A 12,500-nucleotide genomic window follows, 5' to 3' on the forward strand; every position below is an offset into this window, starting at 1 on the left:
TTAGGTGTGTGAGTTTGTGTGTGTGAGCAGCAGCGTTCTGTGTTAGGTGTGTGAGTTTGTGTGTTTGTGTGTGTGTGTGTGTGTGAGCAGCAGCGTTCTGTGTTAGGTGTGTGAGTTTGTGTGTGTGTGTGTGTGTGAGCAGCAGCGTTCTGTGTTAGGTGTGTGAGTTTGTGTGTTTGTGCGTGTGTGTGTGTGTGTGTGTGTGTGTGTGTGTGTGTGAGCAGCAGCGTTCTGTGTTAGGTGTGTGTGTGTGTAAGTGTGTGTGAGCAGTAAGTGTTCTGTGTTAGGTGTGTGTGTGTGTGTGTGAGCAGCAGCGTTCTGTGTTAGGTGTGTGAGTTTGTGTGTTTGTGCGTGTGTGTGTGTGTGTGTGTGTGTGTGTGTGTGTGTGTGTGTGAGCAGCAGCGTTCTGTGTTAGGTGTGTGTGTGTGTAAGTGTGTGTGTGTGTGAGCAGTAAGTGTTCTGTGTTAGGTGTGTGTGTGTGTGTGTGTGTGTGTGTGTGTGAGCAGCAGCGTTCTGTGTTAGGTGTGTGAGTGTGTGAGTTTGTGTGTTTGTGTGTGTGTGTGTGTGTGTGTGAGCAGCAGCGTTCTGTGTTAGGGGTGGGTGTGTGTGTGTGTGTGAGTGTGTGTTTGTGTGTGTGAGCAGCAGCGTTCTGTGTTAGGGGTGTGTGTGTGTGTGTGTTTGTGTGTGTGAGCAGCAGCGTTCTGTGTTAGGGGTGTGTGTGTGAGTGTGTGTTTGTGTGTGTTAGCAGTAGCGTTCTGTGTTAGGTGTGTGAGTTTGTGTGTGTGAGCAGCAGCGTTCTGTGTTAGGTGTGTGAGTTTGTGTGTTTGTGTGTGTGTGAGCAGCAGCGTTCTGTGTTAGGTGTGTGAGTTTGTGTGTGTGTGTGTGTGTGAGCAGCAGCGTTCTGTGCTAATTGGACGCTCTTTAGTGAGTTGTTGCTGCATCCGGACAGGAGAGCATTGCAGTAGTCTAGCACACACACACACACACACACACACACACACACACACACACACACACACACACACACACACACAGCACTGCAGTAGTCTAGTCGTGACGTAATAAAAGCGTGGATTCGTTTTTCTGCATTTTGAAGGGACAAAACTTATCTGACTTTGGCAATACTGGTTCAAATGGAGTCAAATAAGAGGTCTTGGTCGATAATTACATCAAGATCTTTGGCTCTTGTGTGTCAGACGTTAGTGAGATGCCATCAGGTTTGAGTAAACCGCTGAATAATGGCATTCTCAAATGTTAAGGCCCACAGGCATAACCTCAGCAGGAAGCAGGAAGTTAACTTAACTTAACCTCCGTGTTATCTGCGTTAAGGAGCAGGAAGTTAACTTAACCTCAGGAAGTTAACTTAACATAACCTCCGTGTTATCAGTGTACACACACACACACACACACACACACATACATACATACATACTCTGAAGTGCCTCCGTGTTATCTGCGTTAAGGAGCAGGACGTTAACCTCAGTGTTCTCTGCGTTAAGTTAACTTAACATAACCTCAGTGTTCTCTGCGTTGAGAAGCAGGAAGTTAACTTAACATAACCTCAGTGTTATCTGCGTTAAGGAGCAGGAAGTTGTTAGTGATCCATGCCTAGGCATCTACCAGGCACACTTCTACCTTGTTGTAGAATTTCATCAGGTGTCATGGATCGGTTAGGGTTAGTGTCCCTCTACTTCCCAACTCCATGTAGCCTGTTTATAAGAGCGTGTCCCTCTACGTGTGCCTCTGCTTGTTTATAAGAGCGTGTCCCTCTGCTTGTTTATAAGAGCGTGTCCCTCTACGTGTCTCTCTGCTTGTTTATAAGAGCGTGTCCCTCTGCTTGTTTATAAGAGCGTGTCCCTCTGTGTCCCTCTGCTTGTTTATAAGAGCGTGTCCCTCTGCTTGTTTATAAGAGCGTGTCCCTCTGCTTGTTTATAAGAGCGTGTCCCTCTGCGTGTTTATAAGAGCGTGTCCCTCTGCTTGTTTATAAGAGCGTGTCCCTCTACGTGTCTCTCTGCTTGTTTATAAGAGCGTGTCCCTCTGCGTCCCTCTCTGCTTGTTTATAAGAGCGTGTCCCTCTGCTTGTTTATAAGAGCGTGTCCCTCTGCGTGTTTATAAGAGCGTGTCCCTCTGCTTGTTTATAAGAGCGTGTCCCTCTACGTGTCTCTCTGCTTGTTTATAAGAGCGTGTCCCTCTACGTGTCTCTCTGCTTGTTTATAAGAGCGTGTCCCTCTGCTTGTTTATAAGAGCGTGTCCCTCTGTGTCCCTCTGCTTGTTTATAAGAGCGTGTCCCTCTGCTTGTTTATAAGAGCGTGTCCCTCTGCTTGTTTATAAGAGCGTGTCCCTCTGCGTGTTTATAAGAGCGTGTCCCTCTGCTTGTTTATAAGAGCGTGTCCCTCTACGTGTCTCTCTGCTTGTTTATAAGAGCGTGTCCCTCTGCGTCCCTCTCTGCTTGTTTATAAGAGCGTGTTCCTCTGCTTGTTTATAAGAGCGTGTCCCTCTACGTGTGCCTCTGCTTGTTTATAAGAGCGTGTCCCTCTGCTTGTTTATAAGAGCGTGTCCCTCTACGTGTCTCTCTGCTTGTTTATAAGAGCGTGTCCCTCTGCTTGTTTATAAGAGCGTGTCCCTCTGTGTCCCTCTGCTTGTTTATAAGAGCGTGTCCCTCTGCTTGTTTATAAGAGCGTGTCCCTCTGCTTGTTTATAAGAGCGTGTCCCTCTGCTTGTTTATAAGAGCGTGTCCCTCTGCGTGTTTATAAGAGCGTGTCCCTCTGCGTGTTTATAAGAGCGTGTCCCTCTACGTGTCTCTCTGCTTGTTTATAAGAGCGTGTCCCTCTGCGTCCCTCTCTGCTTGTTTATAAGAGCGTGTCCCTCTGCTTGTTTATAAGAGCGTGTCCCTCTGCGTGTTTATAAGAGCGTGTCCCTCTGCTTGTTTATAAGAGCGTGTCCCTCTACGTGTCTCTCTGCTTGTTTATAAGAGCGTGTCCCTCTACGTGTCTCTCTGCTTGTTTATAAGAGCGTGTCCCTCTGCTTGTTTATAAGAGCGTGTCCCTCTGTGTCCCTCTGCTTGTTTATAAGAGCGTGTCCCTCTGCTTGTTTATAAGAGCGTGTCCCTCTGCTTGTTTATAAGAGCGTGTCCCTCTGCGTGTTTATAAGAGCGTGTCCCTCTGCTTGTTTATAAGAGCGTGTCCCTCTGCTTGTTTATAAGAGCGTGTCCCTCTACGTGTCTCTCTGCTTGTTTATAAGAGCGTGTCCCTCTGCGTCCCTCTCTGCTTGTTTATAAGAGCGTGTTCCTCTGCTTGTTTATAAGAGCGTGTCCCTCTACGTGTCTCTCTGCTTGTTTATAAGAGCGTGTCCCTCTGCGTCCCTCTCTGCTTGTTTATAAGAGCGTGTCCCTCTGCTTGTTTATAAGAGCGTGTCTCTCTGCGTCCCTCTCTGCTTGTTTATAAGAGCGTGTCCCTCTGCTTGTTTATAAGAGCGTGTCCCTCTACGTGTCTCTCTGCTTGTTTATAAGAGCGTGTCCCTCTGCGTCCCTCTCTGCTTGTTTATAAGAGCGTGTCCCTCTGCTTGTTTATAAGAGCGTGTCCCTCTACGTCCCCCTCTGCTTGTTTATAAGAGCGTGTCCCTCTGCTTGTTTATAAGAGCGTGTCCCTCTGCGTGTTTATAAGAGCGTGTCCCTCTGCGTGTTTATAAGAGCGTGTCCCTCTGCTTGTTTATAAGAGTGTGTCCCTCTACGTGTCTCTCTGCTTGTTTATAAGAGCGTGTCCCTCTGCGTCCCTCTCTGCTTGTTTATAAGAGCGTGTTCCTCTGCTTGTTTATAAGAGCGTGTCCCTCTACGTGTCTCTCTGCTTGTTTATAAGAGCGTGTCCCTCTGCGTCCCTCTCTGCTTGTTTATAAGAGCGTGTCCCTCTGCTTGTTTATAAGAGCGTGTCTCTCTGCGTCCCTCTCTGCTTGTTTATAAGAGCGTGTCCCTCTGCTTGTTTATAAGAGCGTGTCCCTCTACGTGTCTCTCTGCTTGTTTATAAGAGCGTGTCCCTCTGCGTCCCTCTCTGCTTGTTTATAAGAGCGTGTCCCTCTACGTCCCCCTCTGCTTGTTTATAAGAGCGTGTCCCTCTGCTTGTTTATAAGAGCGTGTCCCTCTGCTTGTTTATAAGAGCGTGTCCCTCTGCGTGTTTATAAGAGCGTGTCCCTCTGCGTGTTTATAAGAGCGTGTCCCTCTGTGTCCCTCTGCTTGTTTATAAGAGCGTGTCCCTCTGCGTCCCTCTCTGCTTGTTTATAAGAGCGTGTCCCTCTACGTCCCCCTCTGCTTGTTTATAAGAGCGTGTCCCTCTGCTTGTTTATAAGAGCGTGTCCCTCTGCGTGTTTATAAGAGCGTGTCCCTCTGCTTGTTTATAAGAGCGTGTCCCTCTGCGTCCCTCTCTGCTTGTTTATAAGAGCGTGTCCCTCTGCGTCCCTCTGCTTGTTTATAAGAGCCTGTCCCTCTGCGTGTCTCTCTGCTTGTTTATAAGAGCGTGTCCCTCTGCGTCCCTCTGCTTGTTTATAAGAGCGTGTCCCTCTACGTGTCTCTCTGCTTGTTTATAAGAGCGTGTCCCTCTGCGTCCCTCTCTGCTTGTTTATAAGAGCGTGTCCCTCTGCTTGTTTATAAGAGCGTGTCCCTCTGCTTGTTTATAAGAGCGTGTCCCTCTGCTTGTTTATAAGAGCGTGTCCCTCTGCTTGTTTATAAGAGCGTGTCCCTCTGCTTGTTTATAAGAGCGTGTCCCACTGCTTGTTTATCAAGTTGTCCCCGTCCCATGATGCAGCGGGAGCCTGCCTCACCTGGGGCCCCTCCACCAGCTCGTCCAGCACGTACAGCACGTCCTTCTTCCAGGTTCCCATGGTGCAGTCCGCCATGCTGCCCTCCGACGAGCCGCAGCCGGTGTAGTCAAACCTGGCAAGGCAAGAACACAGCGGTTACTAGGCGACGGGGGCCAAGAACACAGCGGTTACTAGGCGACGGGGGCCAAAAACACAGCGGTTACTAGGCGACGGGGGCCAAGAACACAACGGTTACTAGGCGACGGGGGCCAAGAACACAACAGTTACTAGTTTTAGGGTACAGTCACTGACTTAACGAAAAGTTGTTGAGGTTTGAACTCAACAGCCAATCAAATGACACCCCTCCCTTTCATCCTCCTGAAGCAATGTGTTGATTGGTTGGAATTGTTTATGGCTCGGCGTGAGCCACTTGGTTTGTTTCTTATTTACAGAGCCAGGACTGGACGAAAACCAGAGTTTTTCTGAGCGCAAACAATGTCACTCGCTGCATTTAATGAAAAGTAGAATGGACTAGAATAAAATACCTTTAATAAACAGAAAAAAAATACTTGTATGTTGGGCCATCTCTCAAGAGCTGAGACACTCAACCTGATTGGCTGTTTCGTCTCTCATTGTGTAGTGAAAATATCAGCAGTCCAAATATGCACCACATTAATGCTGGCTTTTTAGTGCAAAAAATGTTTCAATGTAATTGGCTGGTCTTGGGGGGGAGACTCTGTTGTGATTGGTCCCTCTCACCTTAGGTAGGCGTGTCCGAGTGACTGGCAGAACTCCTCCAGGGCCTCGGCCTTCTGGCCCCCCATGTTGGAGGCGAACCCCGGCAGGAAAAGAACGCCCGGGCTCTTCCCTGGAAGCTTCCGGTACGCCAGCCGCGGAAGATCAGGACGAGACGCATACTGGATGGTGCTCTTCTGACGGACAGCTGAAAACAACCAATGAGAATGAGAGAGTACAATCAGAGTCTGACGGACAGCTGAAAACAACCAATGAGAATGAGAGAGTACAATCAGAGTCTGACGGACAGCTGAAAACAACCAATGAGAATGAGAGTACAATCAGAGAGTACAGATCAGAGAGGGAGGGATGGAGATGGATGGATGGATGGATGAGAGAGAGAGAATGAGAGTTCAATCAGAGAGGGATGGAGGGATGGAGAGATGGAGGGATGAGAAAGAGAGAGAATGAGGGTACAATCAGAGAGGGAGGGAGAGGGAGGGATGGAGATGGAGGGATGAGAATGAGAAAGAGAGAGAAGGTGATGAGTGGCGTACTGGATGGATTGTAACTGAAAAACAGCTGAGAGGGTTCATTGCAAACAGGAGGGAGAGGGGAAGAGTGAAAAACGACAAAAAGAAAGGAGGGAGGAAGAGGAGTCCAATCAGAGCAGCGGGGCTGACAGGAGAAATCAGCACATGCATGAGACATAAAGAAAAACACACACACACACACACACACACACACACACACACACACACACACACACACACACACACACACACACACCTCAGAGAGATGTGCCAACTATAACACACACACACACACACACACACCTCAGAGATGTGCTAACTACAACACACACACACAGAGCTCAGAGAGATGTGTCAACTACAACACACACACACACACACACACACACACACACACACACACACACACACACACACACACACACACACACACACACACACACACAGCTCAGAGAGATGTGTCAACTACAACACACACAGCTCAGAGAGATGTGTCAACTACCACACACACACACACAGCGCATAACAGATCCAGCTCTGATCTGGCCCTGATATGGCGGATACACATGTGTGTGTGCGTATGTGTGTGTGCGTATGTATATGTGTGTGTGCGTATGTATATGTGCGTATGTATATGTGTGTGTATGTATATGTGTGTGTATATATGTGTGTGTGCGTATGTATATGTGTGTGTGCGTATGTATATGTGTGTGTGCGTATGTATATGTGCGTATGTATATGTGTGTATGTATATGTGTGTATGTATACAGTATGTGTGTGTATGTGTGTATATGTGTGCGTGCGTATGTATATGTGTGTGTAGTCTGGGTAGACACAAAGAGATGCATTCCTGACACGGGCACGAGAACTACACCCTCAGGGTGAAGCTGGAATGCCCACGGCCCAGTTTGGTCTGATCACATAGATCAAGTGTGTTTATGTGATGTGTGTGTGTGTGTGTGTGTGTGTATGTTTGGTCTGACCAAAGTAGATCAGGTCTCACATTGTGTTTCACCTTAACAAAACACAGCCCGTTCTGAAAGGGATGGCGAGAGCTGCGCTTCTGTTAGCTATTTATACATATTTAACTGCCACTGGGGTAAAGGTCATTATCTCGTACTCCAGCCTTCCCGGCGAGATAGAGTTCCTGTGCGGTGGAAGTCCGCCCGTTACCAAGAGTAGATCACGGCAGGTATAGCTAACCAGCTAGCTATTATAAGACCGCTGCTGGTTAGAGCAGACGCTTATCTAATTACACACATAACTAACTAACTGCGCTAAGCAGCGGTAGATCTGTTCGTAACCCGTTTCTAATAGCCGGTTTGATTGTCTGCATCACATTCCTATTAATAGGCACTCCTAAATACCCACCTGCGTTATTAATGAATGATAACTCACCAGCTGACCCTTGCACTGAAAGCATGGCATTCCACGCATAGTTGGGGATCCGGCGCGTGTACCCGAGGAGCGTGGTCGCCGACCTGAGAGCCATGGTGATGGATGCTCCCCGTCTCGCGGACGCTTAGCCGGGATGCTGAACCGACGATGTGCACCCGAGAATTGCAACACACCTCCAGTCGGGGTGATGGATTTTAAGGAGGCTGGGTCTGAACGTCCTGTCCTTCCTCAGATTTGTTCTTCGTGAATGTAATCGCCTTGTGACAGCCTCAGCAACGTATGCAACATTACCCCCAAACGGACGGGAGTGTTATTGCAGTTTCAGCGTGCTTCTTCTTACGAAAATATTTTACATAGGGCTTACAGCCTGCAAATTATACTCAACATGTTGCTGTGCATGAAATCGTACAGGTTCAGACATTTTAAGTCTTTGTTGATAACCTTACTAATTATTATGGATTTCCAGAAATATGTAGTCAAGTAAAACACACACAGACACACACACACACACATATATATATATACACATTACACCATCGGTTCCCAAACTGGGGTACGCGAAGTGGTTCAGGGGGTACGCGGGGAGAAAATTTCCGCGATAACAGAAAACGGACGGAATTCGCAGAATGTAGCCTACCGTTTGAAACAGAATTGCAACTTTCAGAAGGAAACATCATTTTGTGCATCAAAATCGCCCAAATTCCCCTGTATTTTGTCCTGCAAGGCTGTATTTCTTTCTTATGAACACAACAACGATCGCAACGATGAACAAGCATTAATTAGAAAACAAAACCACTGAGAAAATGTCACGTCTGTGCTGAACTCCGCTCCGTCCACGCCCCCCTTTTTAACACAGACCTCCGTAGCCTGTCAAATGAATTCGCTCATCTTCCCAATCGCCTGCAAATAATGTTTTTTTAGTCTTCTGTTCTGTTGATGGCTGGCAAACAACAACCTTAGAAGGTTTGGGTCACTTGTGGCACATATTATTCACTCATTTTAAGCCATCAATCTACCTCTGGGTGAACAAAATGAGCCGAAACGGATTAAAACGGATTTAAAGTAAAAGGTGAAAAGGAAAACATTTTTTTTTTCAACGGGGGGGGGGGGCTACGCAGCTGGAGATTAAATTATCTGAAGGGGTACGGGACTGTACAAAGTTTGGGAACCACTGCATTACACTATAGAGCTAATGTATTAAATTCACATCATGTATTAAGTTCCCTTTCCCTTGGTGTGCGTGTGTGTGTGCGCGTGAGTGAGTGTGTGTGTGTGTGGGTGGGTGTGTGTGTTTCCATTACAATCAGTGCTTTGGTAGTGAGTTGGATCATTACAGTTTTTCTCGATTGATTACATTCAAAAACTGGAACTTATGGCACAATGACCACAACCTGTAACTCATGTGCCAACTCCCTAAACCAATTCTGCTAAACTATAAGCACAATTATGTGCTTTAGACACAGATTTCAATTGTTAACCGCACTTTCTTCAACTCACAACACACAATTATCTGCTTTAGACACAAATTTCAATTGTTAACCACACTTTCTTCAAAACACTAAACACCATCCTCTCTACTTTGCACACTTCATCAATGCCAAAACCTCCTTGTGTTCAGACAGAACACACTGCTATTCAATTGGCAAAACTTCCATTTCAAAGGCTGTTGTGCAATTTGAAATCAAAGCTTTAGCAATATGATGGCCACAGGTTAGCTCCTGGTTTGGAGAACAATTGATGGCAACATTGAAGTGAGAGGTGATCAGAAAGGCAGAGGAGTGAGAGTAAGAGGAGGAGGAGGAGGAGGAAGAGGATGAAGAGAAAGAGCAAGAAGGAGAGCCATTATCTCTGATGAGATTCAGGCCACTGTGGTCAACCCTGTGGTCAACCATGGTTTGACCATGCAGGAGGCTGGCCAGAGGGTTCAACCAAATATAAGCCGCTTCTCAGTTGCATCCATTCTCTGGACATTCAGAAGAGGGAATAGGTAAGAAACACTACTATGACAGGAAAACACTAGTTTGAATGCCTTATCAGGAGCATAGTATTCTTGTATTTTCCATTGTACTGTATCTGTAAAATTACGTAAACAAATACAAAGTGCAACCATTGATGACCAAGACATATTCCTAAACATCAATACAGTGAGCCTAGCCACAGTGGACTGTGTTCTAAGGCGGAACACCTTGAGAATAAAGCAGGTGTACAGGGTGCCTTTTGTCAGAAACTCCGACAGTCAAACAGTTATGCTATGACTATGTGCAAGTAAGTCATATACATTTTCACAACTGATTGCGTCCTATCAGCACTGACACATTACTGTACTGTATTGTAATCCAATCCAATGTTACAGTTTTTCTCGATTGCTTACACACATGAAGCATGCCTCGTTTTCTCAAAACTCTAAACACAAATCCCTAAACCACTCACACAAAATGCAACAACATTCACAACACTGTGTAGGTCTATTTCTGATAGCACATTGTCAATATTGTCTTGAGCTAGAACAGGATGCAGTAGTTTTTTGTCCTTTTTTATTTTACATTTTTCTTTCTTTTTTTTGTTGACTGTACTGGCCTATATCCTATTGTTTGTTCTGTGCAAATCATTTACACATTCATTTGTGTTTGCTGTGATGTATAGGCTACAGCACTTTTGGAAAAAATAAAGAAATATTTTAGTTGTTACTGTATATTTGTGTGTTGTTTTATATTTGCGTAAAAACATTATACAGTTATATTTTACTACAGGAGTAAGTGTATAGTAACATAATGTTCCTGATAAGGCCTTCATACTGGTGTTTTCCCATTTCATAGTAGTGTTTTCCATTGAGCACATCAGTGTTCAATCGATGCTTAGAATGTCTACTCATATAATGGGCTGTGTTTGTCATTAGAAAACAAAGTACCCTTTTGAGGTGACATAACACTGTTTTGAAAGCAAAGTTGCCTTTTGCAGGATATATAAAGGGTTTTGCATTTTGTGTGAGTGGTTTTGGGATTTGTGTTTAGAGTTTTGAGGAAACGAGGCATGCTTTCAAAAAATGTGTGTTAGCAATCGAGAAAAACTGTAAAACGCCAAACTAAGCACATTAGGCTAAATGACTTGTCGCAGCCATGTGCTAAAAATGGTTTAAATTCATTTTTCCCTCATCAATCTGCACCCACTACCCCATAATGGCCATTGTATATATATATATGTGTGTGTGTGTGTGTGTGTGTGTGTGTGTGTGTGTGTGTTTTACTTGGCAAAAACAGGATTAGAAAAGGAAAAAGTGAAACACTGACAACAGTATTCAGAGCCTTTGCTCGGTCCTCAGTTGAAGCACCTTTGGCAGGGATTACAGCCTGGAGTCTTCCTGGGTATGACACGACACACACGACACACACGACACACACGACACACACCTGCCGTTCTTCTCTGCAGATCCTCTTATGCCCCCGTCAGGTTAGATTGGGACCTCCGGTGAACAGCTCATGTTCAGCTCTCTCCAGAGATGTTCAGTCCTCCTGCGCCATGATGCTGCCACCACCCTGCGTCACGCTTGGGATGATACTGGGCAGGTGTGTGTGTGTGTGTGTGTGTGTGTGTGTGTGTGTGTGTGTGTGTGTGTGTGTGTGTGTGTGTGTGTGTGTGTGTGTGTGTGAGTGTGAGTGTGTGTGTGCGTGCGTGTGTGTGTGTGTGTGTGTGTGTGTGTGAGTGGTGCCTGGTTGGGATGATATTGGGCAGGTCATGAGTGGTGCCTGGTTTCCTCCAGACAGCTCGATCTTGGTTTGATCAGACCACAGAGTTTTGTTTGTCACAGTCTGAGAGTCCTTAAGGTGCTTTTCCACAAACTCCAAGTGGGCTTTCCTGTGTCTTTCACTGAGGAGAGGCTTCCGTCTGGCCACTCTGCCACGAAGCCCTGATTGGTGGAGTGTTGAGTGTTGCAGTGATGGTTGTCCTTCTGGACGTATCTCCCATGTCCACACAGTGGAGTGGCCAGCTCCAGCAAGGCCCTTCTTCCTGCTCTGATTGGCTGGGTGGCCAGCTCCAGGAAGGCCCTTCTTCCTGCTCTGATTGGCTGGGTGGCCAGCTCCAGGAAGGCCTTTCTTCCTGCTCTGATTGGCTGGGTGGCCAGCTCCAAGAAGGCCCTTCTTCCTGATTGTTCAGCTCTAGAAAGAGTCCTGGTTGTTCCAAACATACTACATTTAAGAATTATGGAATCACTAATCACTGTGCGCTTGGGAACTCTTTCCGTAGCCTCAGATCTGTGCCTGGATACAACCCTGTCTCTGAGCTCTCTGATTGGCTATAACCCTGTCTCTGAGCTCTCTGATTTGCTACAACCCTGTCTCTGAGCTCTCTGATTGGCCACAACCCTGTCTCTGAGCTCTCTGATTGGCCACAACCCTGTCTCTGAGCTCTCTGATTGGCTACAACCCTGTCTCTGAGCTCTCTGATTGGCTACAACCCTGTCTCTGAGCTCTCTGATTGGCTATAACCCTGTCTCCGAGCTCTCTGATTGGCTACAACCCTGTCTCTGAGCTCTGTGCCTGGATACAACCCTGTCTCTGAGCTCTCTGATTGGCTATAATCCTGTCTCTGAGCTCTCTGATTGGCTACAACCCTGTGTCTGAGCTCTCTGATTGGCTACAACCCTGTCTCTGAGCTCTGTGCCTGGATACAACCCTGTCTCTGAGCTCTCTGATTGGCTATAATCCTGTCTCTGAGCTCTCTGATTGGCTACAACCCTGTCTCTGAGCTTTGTGATTGGCTACAACCCTGTCTCTGAGCTCTGCAAGCAGCTCCTTCAGCCTCACCGCTTGTGGCTCCTTACCCAAGAAGACTCTGGGCTTTAAAGGTGCTTCAACTGATTCACTGGTCTGAATGCTTATGTCAATTTGATATTTCCTGTTTTCACTTTGTCATTATGGGTTATTGAGTGTAGATTGATGAGGGGAAATTAATTTCAATGATTTTTTAAATGATTAAGGCTGCGACATTACAAAATCTGAAAACGGTAAAGGGGTCTGAATACTTTCTGAATGCACAGCATCTTTTAAT

The 12,500-nt window shown here is 46.4% G+C and overlaps 1 protein-coding gene across 1 annotated transcript in view; it reads right to left on the bottom strand.

Moving 5' to 3' along the window:
• The window catches only part of abhd10a (abhydrolase domain containing 10, depalmitoylase a), a 13,896-nt gene extending 6,192 nt beyond the window's left edge, over window positions 1-7,704 (bottom strand). Inside the window, exons 1-3 of the mRNA XM_012832273.3 lie at window positions 7,455-7,704; window positions 5,548-5,731; window positions 4,810-4,921 (exon numbers count right to left, since the gene is read on the bottom strand). Of these exons, the coding sequence (XP_012687727.1) occupies window positions 4,810-4,921; window positions 5,548-5,731; window positions 7,455-7,548 (390 nt within the window). The 5' untranslated portion in view covers window positions 7,549-7,704. The remainder of the gene's footprint in view (window positions 1-4,809; window positions 4,922-5,547; window positions 5,732-7,454) is intronic.
• Between the last annotated feature and the right edge of the window lie 4,796 nt (window positions 7,705-12,500).

The sequence above is a fragment of the Clupea harengus genome, chromosome 8 (genome assembly GCF_900700415.2).
Source record: "Clupea harengus chromosome 8, Ch_v2.0.2, whole genome shotgun sequence".
Taxonomy (NCBI): domain Eukaryota; kingdom Metazoa; phylum Chordata; class Actinopteri; order Clupeiformes; family Clupeidae; genus Clupea; species Clupea harengus.